At 34.1% G+C, this 27258-nt stretch overlaps 1 protein-coding gene across 4 annotated transcripts in view; it reads left to right on the forward strand.

Moving 5' to 3' along the window:
• The window catches only part of Rps6ka6 (ribosomal protein S6 kinase A6), a 116607-nt gene that overhangs the window by 29532 nt on the left and 59817 nt on the right, over positions 1 to 27258 (forward strand). For 3 of the 4 annotated variants that reach the window (XM_070040126.1, XM_070040124.1, XM_070040123.1), the window contains 2 exons: positions 1125 to 1184; positions 21322 to 21438. In XM_070040126.1, the coding sequence (XP_069896227.1) occupies positions 1125 to 1184; positions 21322 to 21438 (177 nt within the window). The remainder of the gene's footprint in view (positions 1 to 1124; positions 1185 to 21321; positions 21439 to 27258) is intronic. The other variant, XM_070040125.1, reaches the window with a different exon arrangement.

Here is a 27258-nt window from a genome sequence, read left to right on the forward strand (position 1 = left end):
GAATTGATAACACTTTTTTCTTGCTTTTTTCAGCAAGCATTCTACCTTGTTTAGTTGACTACAAAGTCATTTCTTTCCCTCTGGATAATGGTTCCAAAAAGTTAGTCTAGTTTTCAAAGTATTTGCACCAGTGTTCTGTATTTGCCTCTCAGTGTGCATACTAAGCCAGGGCTTAGTGTGAGTGTTGACCAATACTTTATATTGGACTTATTTGATTGTATTCCCTACACATACAGTTTGTTGTTGAGACCATAAGTTACATTGATTCATACACAGAATTAGAAGATCTCCAATGAGCCATGGTAAAACTTTTTTCTAAACTAGCTCTTTTTTGCTTAATTTTCAAACAGTGATTGTCAGATGTTTTCTGTTAAGGTCAAAATAATAAATATTAGATATATTGTAGACACAGTCTCTGTCTCAGGTACTCAACTCTGCTCTTCCAGTGTGAAAGCAGTCATAGATAATATGGAAACATGGTATTGCTAGTAAAATTTTTTGCAGAAATAGTCAGTAGACCAGATTAGGCCCATAAGTCATAGTGTGTAGACCTTTGAGCTAAGTTCTCTAAACTTTTCCTTTTATTTCTAGTTGAAAAGTATGCATAATTATCTTCTTAGATTTGTATGTTGAATTAATTTTGTTTCTATGGCCACTTACTGCTTTCTCTTATAGTTTATTCTTTTGACTAGTGTCTTATGATTTTAAACAGAATCCTATGATGAGAGGAATTAAAAAACTATAACTATATAAAACCCGTCTTATCCTAATTTACTTTGACTATATCCAAGTTATGGCTTTATAGCTTTTCATATGATAAACATTTGGTTGAGGACAATCTTAATGAAAATACATAGTTCATATACTTAGTTTATGGTCATCTGTTATAACAGAATTCTGAACAAAATTAAATGAAACATAAAGTTCTGGAGAAATCAAAGATTTTCATGGAGAGTCTGGGAATTATATTAATAGTGTTACTTGTCCAGTTGCCTTCTCTGTGGATTTATATTTTCTAGTAAGTATGGACGTTGTTAGATTGTGAAGGGGAATTCTTAGGGTTATGTTTTGTTTGTTTTTCTTACTATTATTTTGAACCTTAAGTTTTAAATAATTTTTTTCAGATAAATGGTAATAAAATGGTTGAAGAGCCAATGGAAGAAGGAGAAGCAGATTCTTGCCTGGTAAGCAATCATGTTAATTTATTAAGTACCATTTTTAGCTTATAAGAAATTGGAATAACTGGAAAGAAGAAAAAGTACTGAAGGAATTTATTAAGGTAAATTAATGGTAAATAAGTGCAATTATAATAAAATAACTATTTCAAATTATAGGACAGATTTTTTAAGAATAAGGCATATCTTTATTTTTAAATTTTATTTTATTGTAAAGATTCCATACAGAGGGGTTACAGTTACATTGAGTAAGGTAATGAATACATTTCTTGTTGACAGATTTTTATGAGAGAATTTTTTTGTCAGTTGCTGGGCTTGAACCCTGGGCCTCAGTGCTGTCTCTCAGCTCTTCAGCTCAAGGCTAGCGCTCTACCACTTGAGCCACAGGTCCACTTCTGGTTTTCTGAGTGGTTTATTGGAGATGAGAGTCTCCTGGACTTTTCCTGCCCGGGCTGGCTTTGAACCACAATCCTTAGGAGAGAAATTTTTATGTCTGAAGGTTTACTTGCTTATTTTTACAGTGCTGTAGATTAAGCTTAAGAAGCCCCAAGTTCCTAGAAATGTTACACAAGCACTCTTAAGACTGAGCTGCATCTCCCACTCAGTACTGATGTGTTTTCATTGCTAGGGATCAAATGAGGCAAACACTCACAAGCTACTTCCCCAGCTTGTGCATTTGTAGATATATAATTGAAATATATGTTATATACCATGAAAGTCTTCTATTTGAAGTATAATAGATAACAAATTTTACTTTCTGGTATATGAGAAGCACTTAAAATGTAGAATCATGTACATTTAACTAAATATGATTATCTTCAAGGTAAAAAGAAGCTCTAACTTGGAAATAGTAAACTATAACAAAAGCCCAAAATACTTTCAAACTCGTTTTCTGCTTCTAGTAGGACTAAATATAAAATATTTTAGAAGGTTATAATTAGTGCTAAAAACTTATAGATATTAGTTTATTCTATTCAGTTCTTTATACTAGACCCTCATTTTATAAGATTCTTAAAATTTTAAGGAAACTCTGGCCACGGTATACACATTTATGCCATGATTTTATGTTTTGTAGATAATCTCATAGGCTGTGCAGTTTTTAGTGAGGAGGAGCTTCAAAGATAGTATTCTGTCATTTTGACATTTTTCATTATATAGACTAGTCTACTGATATTTGGAGAGTTTGTCATTTATACTGTATGACAAAATTAGCAAGTAGTAGAATCAAGATTGATGACACAGTGTGCGTCCTGTTATGTTATTGCATTTTATATAGACTCAAAGAAGTGGACAATATTATGGAAAAATCTATCTTAATTTCTCTTCCCTTTATGAAACTTATTCTTAAATGGACTTATCTCACATAAAAACCATCAGAAGGATTTAAATTAGCTTATCCAAACTCTGTTTTGAAATCTTATATGTAACTATCTCTGCAGATAGTGACTATGAAACAATATTTTTCAGTTCCAGTTGACAAGATGAGAAGTGTAGTTCACTTTTGCACTTGCAATTTACTTAAGACCAATTTAATTTTGAGTAAAATCAAATATAAATTTAGAATTTGATATATATTTAATCAGAATATAGATCACAATTTGATCTAAAGATAGATCTATACATAAATATAAGAGGCATAGCTTGATATTTTATTAGAGATAAGGAATATAAGGAACCACAAAAAGTTGAGTAGAGAAGAGTAACATATTCCAGCACTAATAAATCGAGAACATTATCCATGCATGAATGAATGGTCATGTATATGTGAAGCAAACATAACCTCATAAACAAAAATAATGATTGTTAGGTGTTTACCTTTTTAATTTTAGTAGGAAAATGATCAGAAAATACAACTTTTAGTGGAAAGATATTAAAAAAAATAACACTGCTGGATGTTAATGTGTTTTACTGTATCCAGTCAGTTTCAGTGTTTAGTAGTTGTAATCTAACATTGAAAACTCTGTATATTTGGTGTGTGATGGCTAAGGTATACTGTATCTGTAAAACTGTATGGGAGAGAAGAAACACTGTTTAAATGCTAAATTAATTATTTAAATAATATTTTAAAATGTTCTCATTTTAACAAGAATTTTTTGTTATGTGTATTCCAGTGTGACTCTTATAGTATTTTTTGTTACTGTTTTTTATTTAAAATAATGTAATATTGTATTTAAAATAATGTAATATTGTACAGATTGTTGTAAGTTAGATACATAGATTTTTGTAAACATTTTAAAAAACTTTGGTACTGGAAAGGAACTCAAGGCTTCGTGCTTACTAGGCAAGTCTTTCACCATTTGAACAATATCCCTAGGTTTTTACTTTTAGTTTAGTTTTCAGATAGGTCTCAGGATTACTTTGACTACTCAGGCCTTAAACCAAGATCTCTGTCCATACCTCCTGAATAAACATATTATAGGCATTCACCTCCACACTTGGCCTTAGTGCTCTTTACATTTGAACTTTAGGCTCTGAGAATGTAATTCCACTGCAGAACATGTGCTTTCTCACACAAGAAACCCTAGATTTAATCCCCACAACCACAACAAAATTGGACTTCATTTTGACTGAAGCTGATTTGCTATTGCCTGATTTAAATAACTAATCTAATCGAGAGACAGAGAGAGAGAGAGAGAGAGACAGAGAGAGACAGAGACAGAGACAGAGAGAGAAAGAGAGACAGAGAGACAGAAACAGAGAGACAAGAGACAGAGAATATGTAGACATATTGACCAGCAAAGATGGAATATGCTGCAATATGTAGGGAATATAAATTTTAATAAGTGTCATCATGAGTCATTTTCCATGTTTCAAGACAAACTGCATACTTAATACTGTGTCAAGAATTAAGTAATGGGTTACTGCCCCATTTGTTAGGAAATGGAAAGACTTGGAAAAATTTATATTAAGTGAAGTAAGCCAGGCCCAAAGAAACATAGGTCCCATGGTTTCCCTTATTTGCAATAACTAGTATATGTCTAGGACAAGCAGAAAAGTTCAAAAGCTGTGTACATATGATCGTATAAGATGATGCGAAGTGAAATGAACGCAAGATAGGGACACACGAAGTTTTATCTTTCTTGCTGCTGTTTTTAATGTATGTATAATGTACTATGTAATTTTTATTTTTTGTTTCTTTTTTATGTTCTTTTTTTTTGGGGGGGGGGTCCGGTCATGGGCCAGAACCCTGGGCCTGGGCGCTGTCCCTCAGCTCTTCAGCTCAAGGCTAGCGCTCTACCACTTGAGCCACAGTGCCACTTCCGGCATTTTCTTTTTGCTTATGTGGTGCTGAGGAATTGAACTCAGGGCCTCAGGCATGCAAGGCAAGCGCTCTACCACTGAGCTACATTCCCAGCCCTCTTTTTTATGTTCTTCCCCCTTGTTATAACCCCTGTTTTCACTCTATTTGATTACGGTGCCTTGCATCTTGTATATACATTTTTCTAGTTTGGGGAGGGGAAAGGAAATAACAAAATACTGAAATAAGGATACAGGTTGACCCATTGTAACAATGAGATATACAAGCACTATGTTGAAAACGAACTTTACAACTTTGGGGGGCGAGGGGAGTAGTTGGGGAGTTGGAGAGGGAAGGGATGGTAGGGGAAAAACAAAGGAGGGGGTAACAATGCTTGATAATAAATGTACTCATTACCTTACTCATGTAACTGTAAACCCTCTGTACTGTATCTTTACAATAAAAATACATACTAAAGAAGTAACAGTCTAATGATAAAAAGATATTTGATATATTTCACTGCCCAGTGCCCTCTTTTTCTAACAATAACAGATTAGAAAAAAAGTATGCTGTCATTGTTGTCTTTAGTAAAAGGCTGATATAGTTACTGTCTTACATGTTATCAAAAATAAACATAGGTGTTTTATATTTGGCAGCATATGATATATTTATGTTTACATTCAAAGCTTTATGGAATGCTTGTTATTTTCAGAAATAATATACATATTTTTCAATAGTACAAATACTTCATAAATTTCAAAGAAGATTGTGTTAATTATTATATACTTTTTATCCTATTAATAGTATAATGTCAGCAATGTTTTATAAATTAATTTCTATTTTTATTACCAAGAAAATAAAATTTGCATTTAACTCAAAATATACAAAGAAACAAATCTAGTTTTCTGATATTTTAAGCCCCAAATTTCAGATTTTAAGTGCTTTTTTTGACATCTCTTATAAGGACTATTTTAAAATTATTCTCTTGCAATAGCGTTTTATTTAAATTGATGTAGATATTTAGGTACAGTGCCACCTTCTTGTGCAGTGAATTTTTCTTCCTGTATTTGAATTTCTGTAGTGATGGATATGTAGCCTTTATATACTTTGATATTTTAATTCTTTGCAGCATTGTGATTTACTTTTGCTATTTTTTCCTTTTAATTTTTTTAAAAATTGGAACCCTTATACTATAAATGTACAAAATTTTCAGATGAATAACTTGTTCAACTACAAATTATTAGACAGTTATTATAAGGTGGAGTTTATGCTGGACACTAAAGTTTGCAAAGATTATTACAAATAAATGTAATACTTTTAATTTTATAAATATGTTTTGGCTTTTAAATTTCTCAGTTCATTCACATTTAACAGATCTGAAATCTATGTAGCAAGTATTATTTATTAGAAATGAGGAAACCAAAGAGATGGCCCTTATAAGTACAATTAACTACTCCAACTGGGAATTAATTTTCTACTCTTCTTTGCATTCCAGACACAAAAATAGAATTTCATAAACCCAAATATTTTGTAATTAATTTCTAATATTTGTATTATTTTGATTATTTAGTTCAGCCTAGTGGCATTTTGACATCATCATCATCATCATCATCATCATCATCATCATTATTATTATTATTATTATTATTCATGGGGCTTGAACTCAGGGCCTGGGCACTGAGCTTTTTTACTTAAACTGGGCACTCTACCACTTTGAGCCACAGTACCACTTCTAGTTTTCTGATGGTTAATTGGAGATAAGAGTCCAATGGACTTTCCTGCTAGGGCTAGCTTTCAAACCTTGATCCTCAGATCTCAAGCCTCCTGAGTAGCTAGGATTACAAGTGGAAGCCACTGGTTGATGTTATTGTTATTGTCAGTGTTAGTTTTCTTTCGATGTAAGCAGATATTTGGCTTTGTTTTAAGTGACCCTGTATTATTTTCTGCATTAGAAAGGTATAAAAAGCTGTTCTTTGTTTCTACACATTTAAAAAATAGATCGACAAGTAAATGCTTCTTAAAATTTCAGAATGATCATTTTTCCCCCACCAAACAGGCCTGTCTCTTCTCAAATAAAGCAAATGTTTGAACAGATGGATGTTACATTATTACATAAAACCCAACAGATTTGAAATCCCTCTTCTGTTTTCACTTGTTTTCTGTAAGTTAGCTCCATGAATTATTTGAAACTCTTGTTAGTGAGGTCTAATAGGTTATGATCAGAATTTTTTCTTTCTAATTTACAGGTGATTTCTTTTCTCTAAATAAATAAGTTGTTAAAGAAATGGTATTCAAATTTTTTTCTTTCATGCGATGGTTTCTAACACATTTATAAGATTATTTCTTTGTTGCTTTGTATGTCCTTCCCCCCACGGTATGACCCCTGCTTTCACTGTATTTGATGTTATAATTTGTGAAGGGGAAGGGAAAAAACAAATCATTTAAATAGGGATACAGGTGGACCCATTGCAACAATGAGATGTACAAGTCATTATGTCGAAAACGAACTTTACAACTTTGGTAGTGGGGGGAGGAGAGTTGTGTGAGGGGGTAGGGGGAGAATGGGATAGGAAGGGGAAACAAAGGAGGAGGCTGCAATGCTTGATAAGAAATGTACTCATTATCTTGCTCATGTAATTGCAACCCCTCTGTACAGTATTTTCACAATTAAAAATATAAAAAGAAATGGTACATTAGTATATTTGCCAGTTTATTTTATGCTTAAAATTTGTATTAGTGTATTTTTACAAAGGGGTTTTACATATTTCCATATGTCTACGTACTGTACTTTTATCCAGTTTTTCCACACTATTACTCTTTTTCCTTCTCCTCTACCTATTTTAACAGGTTTTAGCAAATTTAACTATGCTACTTTTTATATATAAACCTAATATACTTGAGTATTTTTAACTCCCATCACCCCCTTTCCTTTTCTTTCCCTTCTACTCATTCTCCCAAATGTGTATGTATCTATGTATATGGTATGTATCCATGTATATATGTCTGTGTGTCTGCATATCTATGTATATGATCTGGATTCTGCATATGAAAGAAAACGTGTAATATTTGTCTATCTAAAGGACTTATTTTACTTAATATGATATCCCATTTTTCCAGCAAGCTACATCATTTCAGTTTTCTTTATGGCAGATAATAATTCATTGTAGATTGCTTCCATAGCTTGATTTTTGTTGATAATGTTGTAATAAACATGGTTGTGCAGGTGTCTCTATTGTATCCAGACATGTATCTCCACGAGTCGTATTTTTGAATTGTATAGAAGTTGCATTTTTCATTTTCTGAAGAATGCACATGCCAATTTCCATAGAGGCTGCACTACTAGTAAATTTCCATCAGCAATCACTACATCCTTGCTGGTATTTGTTTTTGTTTGTGTTCTTGACAGTAGCCATTCTACTGGTGTAGCTTGATTGTGGTGTGTGTGTTGCACGCAAGTGCACACATGTGTACATGTGCGTGCATGTGTGCATCAGTCTGCCAGTTCTGGGGCTTGAACTCAGGACCTGGGTATTGTCCCTGAACTTTTTTGCTCAAGGATAACACTGTATTACTTGAACCACATCTCTACATTCTGCTTTTTGCTGGTTTATTGGAGATAAGACTCTCACAGTCTTCCCTGCCCTCGCTGGTTGCCAACCATGGTCCTCAGATCATTGTTATTAGCCTCCTGAGTATTACAGGCATGAACCACCAGTGCCTGGCTTCTTAGTACAATTTGGATTTGTATTTCCTTTATCTATAAAGATGATAAATATTTCCTCATGTATTTATTGGTCATCTGTGCTTCTTTTAACAGCTGTCTATTCAACTCCTTTAACTGTTTATTAGATAGATTGTTCTTTTCATATTTAATTTTTGAGATCTATATAGTTTCCCTTCTTATAGGTTCTCTTTATATCATAGTAACTGTTTTCTTTGCTGTGCAGACACTTTTTGATTTGATGGAATCCCATTTATCAATTCTTCCTCTTCATGAGTTATTTCTAATGTTTTTCCTGTAGTGTTCCTATAGTAATTTTAGAGTTTCAGATTGTTTGTTTCCCGTATGCCTTCCTGTAGTAATTTCAGAGTTTCAGTTCTTACATTAAAGTCTCTAATCTGTTTTGAATTGGTTTTACCAGAAGAGGAGAGACAGGGATTTATTTTGAGTGTTCTGCATGCAAATACTTAGTTTTTGCAGTACCATTTGTTGAAGAGGCTGTTTTTTTTTTCCTCCAGTGTATGTTTATAACACCTTTGTCATAATCATCTGGTTGCAGCTGTATGTTCTTATTTCTGAGTCATCTCTTCTATTCCATTGGTCTTCATACTTGTTTTTGTATTATAGCTCTGTAGTATAGCTTGAAGTCAATTATTGTGATCCCTCTAGCATTGATCCTTTTGCTCAGGATTGTTTTGGCTATTTGGGATTTAATACGAAATTTAATATTGATTTTTTTCTTTATTTTTTGAATAATATCTGATATTTTGATTCAGATTGTATTGAATCTGTATTTTACTTTCACTCATATATCCATTTTCACAATATTGATTCTGTTGCTATATGAACATGGGAGGATATTCCATGTTCTTATGTGTTTTAAATTTTCTTTCTTCAGTTTTTTATACTTCTCACTGTACAGCTCTTTTATTTACTTAGTTAAAATTATTCCTAGCTGGGCACTGGTAGCTTACACTTGTAATCCTAGCTACTTAGGAGGCTGAGCTCTTGGGATCATGGTTCAAACCCCCAGGGCACCTAAGTCCATGCGACTCTTATTAACCACCAAAAAACTAGAAGTGGCGCTGTGGCTCAAAGTAGCAGAGTGCTATCTTTGAGAAGAAAAGCTCAAGAACAGCACTCATGCCTTGAGTTCAAGCCCCACAACCAAAAAATATATATATTCCTAAGTATTTTAAGGCTATTTTCCTGATTTCTTTCTTAGCATGTTTGTTGTTGATATATAAACTGGCTACTGATATTTGTATTTTGTTCATATGTTCTGCTTTCCTGAAAGTGTTGTAAGAGGATCAATAGTATATTTGGTTGTTTTGTACTTGTGTATCAGTGCATTTTTCTAATGTTTTACATCATTGTGCCACCTCCTCTCCTGGTATAAAAACAATTATAAAGTATAAAAGTCAAAACATAATATCTTGGTTATGGTTGAACTTTTATAATTTTCCTAAATGTCAGCAATTATTTTGAGGTTGGGGAAAAACCTAAGTTTTACTGTTTTTCCAGTCTCAGCTTTGTCAATTAATGTGGAAAGTATAGTGGCTCAAAAGTTATTTAACTTTTCTTTCTTAGTAGCACCTTTTTTTCACAGATAGACTTAGATTAGGTACTATTTCTATGATAGCTAGAACAATCCTAACAAAGTACCACAAATGGCATGATCTAAAGATCAGAAACATTTTCTTACAGTTCTGGCTCTCTTTAAGTTAGAGATCAAGGTATAAGCAGGATTAGATTTTGTGAGGCCTTGCTCCTTGGCTGTAGATAAATAACTCTTTTCTATTTGTGCCTTCACCTGATTTTTCCTCTGTGAATATGTATTCTAAATTTCCTCTTCTCACCAGGATACTTGCCATATTGGATTATGGCCTACCGTTAAGATCTCCTTTTACATTAATTGCCTGTTTAAAAGCTGATAATAATAATAATAATAATAATAATAATAATAATAATAATAATAGTATTATATACTGGGTGTTAGAGTTTTAACAAATTTTGAGAGTATTTGATAACAGTTGTAAGCTTTTGTTTCTTTAAAGGAAAGATACAATATTTCTGACTTTTATATCCTCAGTACATGGCATAAAATACTGCTTAATGAATATTGTTGATAACTTCAGTGTGTGAATAAGTAAGACAAGTTCATATATAAGAAATTATGATATTGAATCATAACTTTATTATATCAGGATAGAACATTTTTAGGGTGATTTAGGAAGAAACAAATATATCACTGATATACTATTGTTACTGTCAAGATTTTATAATGGTACAGAACCTTAAGAAATTGAAGCATAGAAAGAATTTCAGATGGCAAAAAAAATTTAAAATACATAATGGTAAATACTAATGAATAGTCTTTGGAAGGTTGAGAAATATTAGGCAATCAAGAAAAATGGGGCGGGGAACTGATGAAATAAAAGAGACTAATGTTGGAAATGATGACATATAAGGGGTTTGGATATACTTACACTAAGAAATACCTAAGATCATACATATGATACATTAGTTTCAAGATCATAACATGATAAATTAACTCTAAGAAGCTAAACACAGAAATATGTGTGAATACGTATTTGTTCTTATATATTTGTGCATATATTGTATTTGTTTCTGTTTGTCTATATAACTCTACTTATTTTAGATATATTGTTTTCAATCCCTGTGTGTGCATCAGAATAAACCGTGGGAATTAAAAAATGCAAATGTTTCAGCCCCAACTGAGTTCTATTGAACTGTAGCCTTTGAAAGTAAGATCCAAACAAGTATATTAAGTGATATTTCCTCTACAAGTGGTTCTTATGTGAAGCCAGAACATTATAGATAATTATCCACTTAAAGGCAAGTGAACCGTAATTTAGTAATAGAATATGTATTTGTTTTTTGCTCAGGTGGATACGTCTTTATTTAAAGAGGAAATTTGTGAAGTTTTAATGTTAGTGTTATAAAAGTACAGATACTTGGTTATATCCTACATTTGTGATGAATATAATACCAATCATGAACAGTCTAAATAAAAGGTTTATATTCCTCATACTTTAAGGAAACCTTACTTATTTTGTTGAATTTAGAAGTACTGTTATCATAAACTTATAGTCCAAATTAACACAATTCCATTAGCCAGAATGGACCGCCTGTTTTTCTATTTATTTTATGTATTAAAAATAAATTACTACAGCCGGGCACCAGTGGCTCATGCCTGTAATCCTAGCTACTTAGGAGGCTGAGATCTAAGGATCGCTGTTCAAAGCCAGCACAGACAGGAAAGTCCGTGAAACTCTTATTTCCAATAAACCACCAGAAAACCGGAAGCGGCGCTGTAGCTCAAGTGGTAGACTTTGTTAACCTTGAGCTGAAGAGCTGAGGGACAGTGCTCAGGCCCAGAGTTCAAGCCCCACGCATGACAAAAATAAATAAATTACTGTTTTGTAAAAATGTATTTAAAGTAATTTTGATGTTTCATTGGCTAACATTACTTCAAAATATTATATATAGATATAGATATAGATATATTTGGTGATCAGTGATTATTGTAGTTAACCAAGTGAACATACCAGTTATCTCACAATTACCTTTTTTTATGTGTTTGGTTAAGATCTAACCTTATTTTTCTTAAATTTTTAAAATAACTTTTTATTGTGAAAATACTGTACAAAAGGGTTATAATTATGTATGAGTAAGGTAATGAATACATTTCTTATCCAGCATTGTTGGTTCCTCTTTTGTTTTCCCCTACCATCCCTTCTCTCCCACCTCCTCAACTACATTCCTTTCCCTCCCTACACCTAAATTGTAAAGTTCGTTTTTCCACATAGCATCTGGTATATCTCATTGTTGCAATAGGTCAACCTTTATCCCTATTTAAACAATTTATTGTTTTCACTTCCCCTCCTGAAATTATACCAACATCAAAAACAGTAAAAAAAGGGGGGGTTATACCATGGGGGAGGGACATACAAAGGAACAAAAAAAATCCACGTGGTACCTTATAAATACATTAGAAACAATAGAAAGAAAGACAAAACCACTTGTGTCCATATATTGGGATTTATTTTGCTTAACATCATCTTATCTGACCGTTTTGGCTTGTCCCAGACATATACTAGTGATTGCAAATAAGAGAAACCATGGGATCTATGTTTCTTTGAGCTTGGCTTACTTCACTTAATATAATTTTTTCCAAGTCTTTCCATTTCCTAACAAATGGGGCAATGCTATTCTTTCTGATAGAGGCATAGAATTCCATTGTGTGTGTGTGTGTGTGTGTGTGTGTGTGTGTGTGTGTGTGTGTGTGTGTGTGTGTGTTTAACACATTTTCTTGATCCATTCATCTACTGAGGGGCATCTGGGTTGGTTCCATATCTTAGCTATGATAAATAATGCTGTGATAAACATGGTTGTGCTGGTAGCTTTGGTATGACCTTGTTTGTGATCGTTTGAGTAAATGCCCAAAAGTGGGATTACTGGGTTATAGGGGAGTTCTATGAGGAGTCTTTTGACAAAAATTCCATAATGCTTTCCAGAGTGGTTGAACAAGTTTACACTCCCACCAACAATACAGTAGGGTACCCTTTTGGCCACATCCCCTACAGCATCTGTTGTTACTAGATTTCTTGATTATAGCCATTCTAGCTGGGGTGAGGTGGAATCTCAGTGTTGTCTTGAGTTGCATTTCTTTTATGGCTAGAGATGTTGAGCATTTCTTCATGTGTCTGTTGGCCATTCTTATTTCCTCTTCAGAGAAGTTTCTCTTTAAGTCTTTAGCCCACTTATTTATCAAGCAGTTGTTTCTTTCAAGATTTGTTGTTGAGGGATTTAATTTTTTGAGCTCCAAGTATATTTTAGATATTAGACCCTTGTCCATTGTATGGCTAGTGAAGATCTTCTCCCAATCCATGGGCTTTCTATTGATCTTGCTAGCTATGTCCTTTGCCGTGCAGAAACTCTGCAATAACATGCAATCCCATTTGTCCAACCTTTCTTTGATTTGTTGTGTTTCTGGGTCTCCATTAAGAAAATTTCAGCCTGTGCCAAGGAGACCTAGGGTTTCTCCTATTCCTTCCTGTAATGTTTTCAGGGTGTCTGCGTTGACTCCAAGGTCTTTGATCCATTTGGAGTTGATTCTGGTCCAGGGTTATATATACAGATCTAGGTTTAGTTTTCTACAGGTGATTAATTAATTTTGCCAGCACCATTTACTGAAGAGGCTGTCTTTGTTCCATTCTATTGTTTTAGCTCCTTTATCAAAGATTAGATGGCTATAGGTCTGTAGGTTCATTTCTGGGTTTTCAATTCTATTCCATTGGTCCTGAGGTCTGTTCTTATGCCAATACCAAGCTGTTTTGATATTTATCAAAGAAATGGGTCTATAGTTCTCTTTCTTGATGAGTCCCTGCCTGGTTTTGGGATGAGTGTTATGATAGCTTCATAGAAATAGTTCCATAGTGAACTTTCTCTTTCAATTTCATTGAAGATTTGGAGGAGTATTGGTGTGAGTTCTGCTTTGAAGGCCTTGTAGAATTCTGCTGTAAATCCATGCGGTCCTGGGCCTTTCTTAGATGGGAGGTCTTTTATTGCTGTTTCGATTTCAGTGCTTGATATGGGCCTGTTCAGTTAGTTTAACTCATCTTGGTTTAGTTTTGGCATGTTAATATTTGCTAGGAAATCATCCATTTCTTTTAGATTCTCAAACTTATTCGCATAAAGGTTTGAGAAGTATTCCCTTATAGTTTTCTGAATCTTGATTGTTTCTGTGGTGATGTTTCCATTCTCATCTCTGAGTTGTTTATTTGGGTGTGTTCTCTTCTTTTTCTGATAATATTTGCTAAGTGTCTATTTTTTTTTGCTGACCCAACTCTGTTTTGTTGATTCTTTCTATGGTTTTTGTGGATTTTAATTTGTTAAATTCTGATTTAATTTTAATTATTTCTTTCTGTCTACTGGATTGGGGTTTATCTTGCTGCTCTTTTTCAGGAGGTTCAAGGAGGTTCAGATGTCTCATTAAATTGTTGGTTTCAGATCTCTCCAATTTGTTGATGTAGGAACTCAGAGCTATAAACTTGCCTCTGAGTATTGGCTTTGCTTTGTCCCAGAGGAGCAGGTAATTTGTGTGTTCATTTTTGTTGAATATCATGAGCATTTGAATTTCCTTTCTAATCTCTTCTATGATTCAACAGTGTGTTGTTCAGCCTCCTCCTGTTACAGGATTTTCTTTGGTGGCTTTTGGAGCTGAGTTCTAATTTTATTCCCTTGTGCTGTGAGAGAATGCAGGACATACCTTCAGTATTTCTGAATTGGGATGCTTGCTTTGTGACCTAAAATGTGGTCTAATTTGGATAATGTTCTGTGTGTTCCTGAGGAAAACTTGTATTCTTATGTTGCTGGGTGAAATATTTGGTAGATGTCTGTTAAATCTAGTTGATCTATGCAGTTGTTTAGATCTGTGGTTTCCCTGTTGAGTTTTTGCCGAGTAGATCTATGTAATGGGGATAGTGGTGTGTTAAAGTCCACGACAATTAATGTCTTTGGAGGGAATATAGTGTTTCTTGTATAAATTTGGGTGCTCAGTTGTTTGGTGAATAGATATTTAGAATTGTAATATCCTCCTGAAGGAGAGATCCCTTAATTAGTTTGTAGTGACCTTCTTTATCTCTACTCACTAATTTTAATTTGAAGTCTATTTTATCTGATATTAGAATTGCAACTCCTGCCTCTTTATGGGGGCTGTTTGCTTGGTATATTTTATTCCAGCCTTTCACTTTCAAAATGTGTGTTTTTATGGGCAAGTTGTGACTCCTGAAGGCAGCAGATAGAAGAATCTTGCTTTTTTAATCCAACTAGACAGTCTATGTCGCTTATTTGGACAATTTAGTCCATTAATATTGAGTGTTATGACCGAGAGGTGTTTGGTACTTCCTGCCATGTTATCCACCTTCTTGGGGGCTGTGACAAGTGGGTTCATCCTATGGTTGTTGGATTCTCAGTTTGGGTGCAGCTTCTTGGCCTTTATTGTATTCTTGTTGGTTTTCTATGTGTAGGATATTATTAAGTATGTTTTGTAAGGCTGGTTTGTTGGAGATATAGTTTCAGTTTTTCTTTGCTATGGAAGGTTTTTATTTGACCTTCAGTTATGAAGGAGAGTTTAGCTGTGTACAGTATTCTTGGTTGATAATTGTTTGTCTTTAGGACATGACATACATCATTCCAGGCTCTTCTTGTTTTGTCTCTGCTGTGAAATCTGAGGTTATTCTCATTGGTTTCCCTTTATAGGTGATTGATGTTTTCTCCTTGACAGCTTTAAGGATTCTTTCCTTGGTCTGAATTGATCCTGTTCGGATTATAATGTGATGGTGGGATGTCCTGTTGGTCTGGTATATTTGTGGTTCTAAAAGCCTCTCGTATCTTAATGGGCCTATCTTTTTTCATGTTTGGAAGTTCTCTGCTAGGATCCTGTTAAATAAATTTCCTAGGCAATTAACTTCTGTCACTAGGTGCTCCTTTAAATCCATTATCCTCAGATAAGGCTTTCTGATGGTGCCTTCCAAATGTTGAATTGATCTATATATTTCTTAGATTTGTCTTGGATAGTTCTTTATAATATCTAGGCTGTCTTTAATCCTCGAGATTCGATCTTCTGCATTGTCTAACCTTCCTCAAGATTCGATCTTCTGCATTGTCTAACCTACTGTCAAGACTTTATACTTTGTTTTTTATTTCTTTTCCTTCTAATTGGTCGGCTTTGATGGCTCTAAGTTCTTTGTTGGAGCTTTGTTTTAGATCTTGTATGAACTTCTTTACTTCCTCAATTTGGTGTTAAGTGTTTATTCTGAAACCACTTAGTTGATTGGTTATGGTTTCCTTGGACTCCCATTCCTTCTGTCAGGCTCCATTCAGCATTCCCTTTCTGGTCTCCCTGGATTCCTTCAGCTGTCTGTTTATTTATTCCATGAATGCCTCTATTGATCTTTTTCTATTCTCATTCTACTCACAAAATTCCTGTATTACTCTTTGATTAGCTTCCTCATGCTCACGCAATTCCTATATTTCTCTTTGACTGTTCTCAGCCTGCTCAGGCAATTCCTATAATTTACTATGTCTGTTCTCAGCCTGGTCACGAAGTTCCTGTATTTCTCTTTGAATGTTCTTAGCCTGCTCATGCAATTCCTGTTTTTTTCTTTGACTTTTCTCAGCCTGCTCATGCAATTCCTGTATTAATCTTTGAGTAGCTTCCTCATACTGACGATTCCAGTATTAATTTTTGTTTAGCTTCATCATGCTCTTAAGGCTTTGCCTCAAGCTCACACTGAGTCTTTTCCAGGTTTTCAGTCTTTTCATTCACCATATTTTCCAGTAGTGTTTGAAGAGCTTTTTGGGAACTCTCCTCTCGATTATTCATTAACTGTTCTGTCACGTGATTATTCTGAATGGAGTTGAGATACCCGGACTTGCCATTTTTCTTGTGTTGCTCCAGCTTGTTCTGCCCATTTGGTGTGAAAATAACACCAATTTTGTGCTAGAACCCCATTTTAAGGCAAGCATCATCCAGAGTCCTGTAGTTGCACAGTCAAAATGGCTGTAGATACAATCTAGTTCAACAGATACAATCTGTTCAATATCAAACAACTATGGATTTATGGGCTAAGAATATCAAAGAGGGATTCATCAGAAATTATTAGGTTTAGTGAGAATTGTGGTGAAAAATAGGATTAGAGAGATGTGGAGAGGTAAAAGGAGAGTGAATTTAACCAAGTCCTAATTTCAGAGAGGGAAATAGATAGGATAGAATGACAGGAGAGAGATAAAAATACAAGAAAAAATGGAAAAACAAAAATTTAAATTAAAAAAATGAAACAATTAAAAGTATGTAAGTATAAAGAAATGATATTGAGAAAAGAAAAGGTTAGGATGAGAGGAGGAGAAAGATAAAAAGAAAAAATGAAAAAGTAAATAAAAAATTTTAAATTTAAAATTATATAGGCATAAAGAAATAATACTGCTATTAAAATAGTTAAGCCTAAGTGGTTGTGAATTTAGTAATAACTGTCTGGATTAAGTATGTACATAATGAAGGACAAGGTCTAATAACTGATGATGGGTATTTATCTGGGGATGTGCAGAACAGCAATTAAGTCATGCAAAAAAAGAAAAAGAAGAAAAAAAATGACCAAATGACCAAGTGGTCAAAAGAAATTTAAAAACAAAGAGCACACACACACACACACATACACACCTAAAATAAAAATTATGAAAGAAAAATAGAAAACAATTAAAAATTTCAAAATGGTAGAAAAAGCGTTGTTTGATTTTTTTTTTTTTTTTGTAGAGGGTGGGGGAAGATCTTGTATATCCCTTGTGTCCATATCCAGTCTCTTGGTGGAGTCTGGTCTGCTTGTGGTGTTTTGTTTTCCTGTGGCTTGATTGGTTTCTTAATTCACTTTGTTTTAGCAGGCCGCCAGCTCTGACTTACCCAGGACTTAGTGATCCTCCTCCCAGGCTAGTTCAGTGGGAGGGAGATCTGCTTTGAGTATCACAAAGGGGGGAGATAGTTGTTTCCTCAAGTTTGCAGATGCTGTGATGAGGCTAGGTTCTGAGTAGGGTTGAAGCCTATCAGCAGTCAGTAGCTTTTCCCTGAGGGGCTAGCTCCTGAGACACTAGCAGAGCCCAGCCTGGAGCCATTCTCAGGGTCTATGTTTACTGAGTTTCAATTGTTTGTCAAGGCTAGTGGGGAGGGGCAGCCTCTGGCTATGTTTACCCAGTGAAGAAAGTCACTCCTCTGGGGGCGGAGCTATCACTGCCTGGGTAGTGTGTCTTTACCCTGGGAGGAGTTGAGCCTGGAAAGTCAGGTCATGTTCCTGTGACCTGTTGAATGGCTCCTCTTGTTTTCTTCCAAGGCCTAAGTTGGCCAAGTTTCTTGGCCTGGCCTTTGTCAGTATCAGAGATGGAGATCTTTTCCAGTGGTGGGAGAGGGGCTTCCTTCCCACCTCTGCTTCTTGAGAAGGAGTGAGAATGTCAGGGTTCTACTCATGCCGGAGTTCTACTCATGCCAGACTCTTGGTTCCTGTGCTGTCCCTGGTCTGCGATTACCAGGATGAAGATTTCTTCTCCTTGTCAGTTCTTGCTTGTGGTGTGTAGAATCCACTCCCATGTAGCACCTGGAGACTTTGTCCTGGACTCTCTCTGTTGCTATGGCTGCTGTGGCCACCACTGTTGGCAGTCATGGCTACCGGCAAGTGCTCAGATCTGTCTCCTTGACCAAGCTGCCTCGATTTTTCCTCTCTGGCCAAACTCTCTGTACTGTAATTGCACACTTGGTGTGATTCTCTAGCTAGGACTGTTCACTGGAACACTAAGACTGCTTTCTATGCGAGAACTTGTTTAGCCTCCACCTTCTCCTCTGCCATCTTCCACTGGACCCCTTTGTTTTTTAAAGTATGCCTTCTTTCTCCTTTTATAAAATTTATGGGATTTCTTTGGTTTTCTACTCCCATGAGATCAAACAAATATTATACTAGGCATTGGAAATACAGAGATGAATGTGGTTAATACCTCCGTCCAATAAGCTTACAGGCCAGTGAGAATGATAAGTTGTTAGGTCATAGTGTAACATTTTGTGGTGGCTATGTATTAGGAAGTATAGTCTTTCTCATCTAGCTGCATTTTCCTGTTAGCTGCTTTCCAGCTGCTTTTTAGCCACTCGTAGCTACCACAATTGTAGGCTTGTATGGATTTTAATAAAGAGAAGAAGGAACATTGGACAAACCGTTTAATTTGTACAGTTTTCTTAAGAGTGGTGAAAGTAATTAAGAGTGGTTTTTCTTCTCAATACTTTATAAAACATGAATGTCATTATAATTCATGCTTATAATAATGATCTTAAGCTGGGCACAGGTGGCTCAAGCCTGTAATCCTAGCTACTCAGGAGGCTGAGATCTGGGAAGAAAAATCCGTGAGACTCTGATCTCCAATCAACCACTAGAAAACTGGAAGTGGCGCTGTACCTCAAGAGGTAGAGTGGTCACCTTGAGCTGAAGAGTGTAGGGACAGTGCCCAGGCCTAGAATTCAAGCCCCATGACCACCAACAACAAAAAATGATCTTATTCAAGGTATGGACTTGAAGGGCCTTCTTAACCATCAATAAATAATGTGTTGGGTCCAATATGAAGTCACAAGCATAGAGGAAGACCTTAGAGCTCCATTTACCAAAGCCTGTTTGTCATGTGAGAGAGTTGAAGTAGAAAGTTGTTTGTGATTTGGTCAAGGCTGCATGGTAGAGCAAGGAACAAAACTTAAAAAGTTTGCTGACTTTTCGTCTTTCCCACAGGACAGAAATTCACTTAGTCATTATATTGATTACAATATACATTATTTTCTTTGATACATATGTTTGAAATACATATGTGTCATATACATGAAAATATGTCACGAATATAATTCTAGAACATCTGCAATGAATGTACATGTACATTTTTTTAAGTTCTTGATTTTTTTGTAATATGGAGACTTTCTTTAACTCAGTGCCTTGTGCTCAATAGTCAGGCACCCTACCAGTTGAGCCATGCCTCCATCCCTTTTTGCTTTTAGTTATTTTTAGATAAGTGTTTGCACTTTTTGCCTATTTAATTCTTTGGACTATGATCCTCCCATCTACTTACACCTCCAATGCAACTGGAATCACAGGTCATTTTTTCCCCCTCTGGCCTCTAACCTATAGTTCTCAGCAGATTTATTTATTTTTAAGAAATTATTTATAGTTCAGGCATGATGTCTCACACCTGTAATCTCAGCTACATTAGAGGTAGAGATTAGGAAGATCACGTTCAGAGGTCAGCCTAGGCAAAAAGCCAGGTCCTATATCAACAAACAAGCTGGGCATGGTGGTACCTCTGTATTCCCAGCTGCCTGGTGGGTCTAAGAGGGAGATTAAGTCTCAAGTCTAGCCCAGACAATAACTAAAATCAACTGGAAAATACCTAAAACAAACAGGGCTGTCACATGGGTTCAAGTGGCAGGGTGCTTGCCTAATAAACATAAGGCCCTCAGTTTAAACCTGTATACCACTGAAAAGAAAACATGTATAAATCACAGACTACTTAAAACTATCTGGTGATATATCATTTTGATATATAAGCAAAATGAATCACATGCCTTCATAATTAATTATTAATTTATTTAGTAATGGATCCTATTACCTAAAACTAACCTTCCTCTACCTTCAAAATTCTTCAGAATTCTGACCACCTATGTCACATTTTCATTATTTTAGTTATCATGAAGCCTACCTTATTTGGAACTATAATCTTGTCCACTTTGGCCACAACTATAATTTATTTATCAATTATTTGAAGGATCAGTAAAAATCATACCATTCAGAACAGAATTGATATGGTGTAATGGAAAGCTATGAAGATTTGTAGACATTGTGATTAACTAGCCGTGTGAACAATTTTTTCATTAAATAGTATAGTCAAAGTATAGTATAAGATATTCTATTAGCTCTGTATTTGGTGATATGCAATGCACCTGAGATTTTTTTCATCCTAGATACTGCGCTTTTTTCTCAATGGATCAAAATTACAACTCACTTAAGTGTAGTCATCACAGCTGAATGCAGCTCTGTATCAAGGAGCACAAATACCCCAAGTGTGGCTTCCTTTTTACCTGACCTAGAAAGTAGGAAAGCTGGAATATGACTTAAATTTACATTTTCAGTAAAAGGGGTCATGGTCTGGGAACATTTTTTAGGCCCAAAATTTTAACTATGCCATTTTCCTTTATATGTGGTTAACTGGATATTTAATTGTTTAAAAGTATATTGTAAATACCATTTAAAAGACTTTGAGGTTTACAATGTTTTTCGTGCCCTATAATACACAAGGTTATATCTTGATTTCCTTATAAATCAGACTTTAGTGAGTGACTTGAGATGGCCATTAATACTTCCATTTTATTGTTACCTAATTAGAAAGTTGAAGCATAAATTTTACTTCATATACCTCAATTGACAAGTAATTATATAGTAGGGAAACTGGTGACGGTGCTTTATGTGTATGTTGTTACAAAGCTATGTTTGACTAAAGGAGTAGAGTATTATATAATCTCTAATTTTGAATGAAACTAATTATAAGATAAAGGAATTACATTTAAGTATTGTTTGTTTTTTTTTTTACAGGATGAAGGTGTTGTTAAAGAAATTCCTATCACAAATCACGTAAAAGAAGGATATGAGAAAGCAGATCCTGCACAGTTTGAGTTGCTCAAAGTTCTTGGTCAGGGATCATTTGGAAAGGTAATAAATACTTTTTATACATTTTTTATTTTGAACATTATTTTTATATGTATATGTAGCTTTATATATACAGACATAGAAATCTGATACATTAAATTCATTTTTAAATTTATCAAATGATGTCTAAAAATTGACTTTTATTATTGTTATTCTTTACTCATATTTTCTAATACTTCCCTATAGTAGTCAAAGTTTTCTAATCCTTTGCGTTTACATGTCTTTAAGAAAATACATAGCTATATCCTTTCTTACTGGCCTAAATAAAGGTAGTTGAATTGTTATAAAAATAGCATTTCTGGCCTTTCTGTTCATATTGTCACAGCACAGCTTGCTCTTACCTGGTGATGTCATTTATATTTCTTTTTGTAAAAAATTATCTTTAAGTAGTTGTACAAAGAGCTTTCAACTAAAGAAATCAGTTTATAACTACAATGCATCATGATCACTGTATTTCTTAGCTCTATATCAGAAGTTGGAATTTATACCTTATAATTCATGAGTTCATTTATCATCAAAAAGAAAACTAGAACAGAAGTATATAAAGTAGAAGAAGAGCTGATGGGTGATATATGAAACACTTTCTTTCAAAGAACTTAAGTTTTGAATAAAGCAAAATTGGGTAAAACTAACTCGTACTCTCATTATTAAGCATTGATTACTTAATGCTTGATAACATGTTTCTTGGGCAAAAAGTATGTTGATCTGGTTCCTGACTTTTATATACCTAAAATCTAAGTTATGAAAATTAAATCAGGATCCTAAGATCTCAGTTTCCTATGTAACTAGGATTATAGTCAGGGGCTACCAGCTGCCAGCTATATATATATATATATATATATATATATATATATATATATAATTGCTTTTGTGATGGAAAAGTCTAGCTTGGGACTTAAAATGTTTTTGTAGACATTGGATTTTTAATAATAAAAGTGATGGTTTTGAAAAAATATTTACAGTTAGTCATTTATCAGTAATTAGCATTTAAAGATATGTGATAATTTATATATATATATATATATAATGTCCACATGCTTAATAAATGCTTAATGGAAAAGCAAACAAACAAGCTGGGTACTGGTAGCTCATGCATGTAATTATAGTTATTGAGAAGGCTGACATCTAAGGATCATGGTTCAAAGCCAGCCTGGGCAAGGAAGTCTGTGAGATCCTTCAATTAGCAACCAGAAAACAAGTAGTGGGGCTTTAAAATGTTTTTAGGTTTGTATATACATTTATTCATCTATTCATTTAGTCTAGCATTGTTCCAGAAAACATTTAAGGCTTTCAGACATGAGTAGTAAATATAATAAAGTTAAAAGTAAGTGACAATGTTGATACAACAGAAATTTCAGTGTTGGAAAGATTAGATGAAGTCAGGAATACATGTTGCTATTCTTAAATATATGACATAAGGGATGCCAAATTTTCTGTAAGTAGGCCAAAAATGAAGACTTCCGTTTTCTGGAAGCTATTAAAAAGAAGCCCATATATTCAAATGTACAGATCAAACTGAACAGAGAAATATCTTTTATGGCTCTTCATAAAATCAATACTGTATAACATAATGAAAAAATGTTAATAACATCTCCATGTTGAATATAATATCAGGCTGACAAATTGTCACTGTAGTTGTTAACTCTAGAAAACACTTAAATTTGTGCAAGAATGTTAGTGTAACAAAAATATTATTAAATTACTTTCTACGTTCCTAATACTAAAACACAGAATAGTGATTTATGTAATATACCAACCAAAGAAATATTAAGGAAGTGGCCTTCTTTTTGCTTCTTAGGTTGTGAACATACTTGCTTGTCTAGATTGCATCATTTGTGTAGGCATTGTGTAGGAGTGACTTGTTAGCTGCTGAACCTATTCAGGAATTTGGCCAAGCCTGTGAATCAGATAAATGTAGTAACAATTCCAAGAAACTTTGGACTGCAGAGTATTGTTTAAGTTTTTCTTCAAAGGTTCCATTATTAAAATGCAAGAAATGGAATTTTTAACTCATATCAAGTCTCCTGACAGTAAATGTTTTTATAGTGTATTTAATGAGAGGATACTAGTAAAATTAGAGGCAATTAAAATTATACTTTAAGGTTAGAAATTAATGTTATCATAATGAATGTTGCATATAAATTATGTTCTAAGCATACCAAATGGAATGCTATTAATAATTACTAATATATAACTAATTTTTACATACCTACTAGTTTACTTTAAAAAACAGAGCATATTCAGTATTGTCAAATTGAACTTCTTTTTATATCACATACCAAATAAAATTTATGCAAATAATACATTCATAAATTTAAAAAGTATATTTTTATTTTTTGCCAGTATTGGGGTTGGAGCTCAAGGCCTGTGTGCTGTCCTTTTGATTTTCTGTTATTCTACCACTTAAGCCACAGCTCTACTTCTAGACTTTTACTGATTAATTGGAGATAATTGTCTCTCAGACATTTCTGCCTGGGCTGTTTACAAACTGGGATCCTAAGATGTTAGTCTCCTAAGTAACTAGGAATACAGGTATGGGCCACTAGATGCCAGCTTTAAACAAAATTATATTTTTTTTTCTTTTGGATAGAAAGGTCTAGCTCCGGGACTTAAAAATAAGTTTTTATAAACTTTGAACCTTTGCTTTTTAAATAATTAATAAAATATTAAGTGATGGTTTTCAAAAACCGTTTATTAACTTTTAAGATTTTGAGGTGTTTTTGATATAAACAAAAAGATTGAGAATTGTTTTCCTGAAGAGACTGATAGATAGCTGTGGTAGGAGCATCACTGATAAGATGACCCCTTTGTTCTTAGCATTTGTGCTCACATGATTCTATGAAAAAGAAATCTGGGGTTAGCTGCATTTAATTGACATCCTCAATAAAACTGAGTACAACCTTTGATCATGATTCTTAAAGTTAATATGATTTACTTAGCTTTGAAGAGGTTTTTTTTTTTTTTACTTTTGAAAATTCTTTCAATTTTATGCTTAAAAGTAGCAAGGCCTGCTTCTTAAAGCAATTGTACAGATATGTACAAGTCTGTTTATCAATAAATGAAACCTTGATAAAAGAAAGAGGTTAGTAAATAAGCCCTGTGATTGTAACTTCTGTAGCTTAATATAGGTATTATATAGCATTTAGATATTACATAGCATTTAGGACCCCATGATAGATCTAGTTTTTATGTATATCTATTCCAACCTAGCTTGAAAAATACACTTCTATGATTAAAAATCCTGAACTAGCAAGAAAATGACATAAGATAGTACTTTTAATCTGTTAGTCTGCTTTACACAGAAATAATGATTATTTCTAAGATATACGGTTTGGTTTAAACTCTGAAAATTCCGGTTCAAAGATTGTTTCATATAGATTAAAAACCTAGCATTTGTTAAATACTTATCATTTGTTAATTTGTGAACTGTCTTCATTAGTGTACAACAAGTGTGACATGAAATGTTCATTATTATTAGTTCTCTATGAATAATAGAAACAGAGTCAAGGATTAGAAATTTACAGCAATTTTACAGACCAGTTTTATACACATTAATTTTAAAATTATTTGTTAGCATGTATCACCTGCATAGGGGATTTCATTGCATTATTTTCATTCATCATAATTTCCTATATCAAAATCACCTCTTTTATCCCCCCCCCCCATGTCTCATTATACCTTTCTTAAAACAATTTCAATGGATGAAATCTGTTGCTTCCCAGAAAGGAACAAAAAGACTGGTTCTTCTACTCAAAAAGTGTGAGCAGTACTACAGTGAATATGTGAAAACTTTTCATCTGAATTGCCCCTTTAGTTTAGGACTAATCTAAAGTTTTACTTTCAGAGAAAACAACAGAGATAGCATGAAGTGCAGGAATATAGGTAGATAAATGATTGAGCTGTAATAGCTGAATCTGTTAAAGGGTGCAAATACTGGGTCATACATTTTACATGAAGAGCCCTCCCTGTTTTGCTGGTGCATAATTACCACATTGATGATATGAAATGTCAGATATATTTTGTGAAAGAAGAAAAAATTATTTAACAGTGAAAAAATAAACAAAAATTAACAATTTTATTGTCTATAATTTTATGTGAATAACTTAGGTACTTTTATGCATTTTCAGTTTAAATGATTTCAGTTTAAATGATCAGAACTTGTGTTGGCAGGTTGTGGCAGAGAATAAGCATTGTTTACTAATTGATAAAGAAACAGGGCTGGGGATTAAGTTCATTGGAAGTCCTCTTGCCTGGCAATTGCAATGACCTAAGTTAGCTCTTCAGTGCCTTCCTTCCCCCCTCCACAAAAGGAAAAAGAGGAGAAGGAGGGGGAAGGAGGAGAAGCAAGAAGAAGGAGAAGGAGGAGAAGAAGAAGGAGAAGAAACAGCCCTTTAAAAGTAAATTGCAGTTCATAGCCAGCACAGGCAGGAAAGTCCTTGAGCCTCTTTCTTACCTACAATTAACCACCAAAAAACTGGAAATGGCGCTGTGGCTCAAATGGTAGAGCACTGACCTTGAGCCCAGGCCCAGGGTTCAAGCCCCATGACCTACAAATAAAATCGTTATAAATACATATAGGTTTTATTTTCTATGTGTAATTTGTAAAAATGAGGTATTTTTTGAGTTTACAAGTAATGTTAGAGTAACTTTAGAATTTAATCTTCACTTGTTTATTGTAGTGATTTCCCATCTTGACTCTCATACCTCACTAAATAATAAGAATACTCTAATTTTTTATTAGAAAATAAAGTTCCAGATAACTTCTAAAACAGACCAACAAGGAAATTTGTGGTCATAACATTTGGTTTTTATTAAGGTAAAGATGTCTTTGAGCTTTATAAAGAGGTCTCTATTTGAAATTAGTCTTTCATTATGTTATTTCTTACATTAAAATTTTCTCTTAGGGCTGGGAAGGTGGCTCAGTGGTAGAGTGCTTTCCTTGCATGCATGAGTCCCTGGGTTCGATTCCTTAGCACCACAAAAGCAAAAAAAAATGGAAGTGGTGTTGTGGCTCAAGTGGTAGAGTGCTAGCCTTGAGCTGAAGAGCTGAGGGACAGCGCCCAGGCCCAGAGTTCAGGCCCCACAACAGACAAAAAAAATAAAAAAAAAAACCAAAAACCACAAAAAACAATTCTCTTAGTCCTATACCATGTTATCTATAATGTTTTTTGTCAGTTGTGGGGCTTGAATTCAGGACCTGAGTGCTATCCCTGAGCCTCTTTGTACTAAGGCTAGCACTCTACCACTTTGAGGCACAGTGCCACTTCTGGTTTTTGAATTAATTGGAGATAAGATTCTCTTTGGGACTTTTCTATCCTGGCTGGCTTTGAACTGTGATCCTCAGATCTCAGCCTCCTGAGTAGCTATGATTACAGGCATGAGCTACTGGCATCTGGCTTATACATTTTTTTAGTAGTATGCATATAGATTGTGGTTTTTCCAATGGAGACCATGATAAAATATTAAGTATATTCATTTAGTGTAACTTATAGGAGAAAGCCTATTTTCATATTAGAGAAAATACAAGGACAAAAATGTGTTCTACTTTGTGTAAATAGAACAAAAATGTATTCCCTCCTTTTTTTCATCTTTTTGAATGACCCCACAGACCTATAGCCACCTAATCTTCAATAAAGGAGCCAAAAAATAGGCTGGAAAAAAGACAGCCTGTACAATAAGTGGTGCTGGCAAAGTTGGTTAAATACCTGTAGAAAACTAAAGTTAGATCCTTATATATCACCCTGGACCACAATCAATTCCAAATGGTTCAGATACCTCAGGGTAAAAGCAGACACCCTGGGGCTGGGAAGGTGGCTCAGTAGT

The sequence above is a fragment of the Dipodomys merriami genome, unplaced genomic scaffold (assembly GCF_024711535.1).
Source record: "Dipodomys merriami isolate MVZ:Mamm:240054 unplaced genomic scaffold, mDipMer1.0.p SCAF_3, whole genome shotgun sequence".
Classification (NCBI taxonomy): Eukaryota; Metazoa; Chordata; class Mammalia; order Rodentia; family Heteromyidae; genus Dipodomys; species Dipodomys merriami.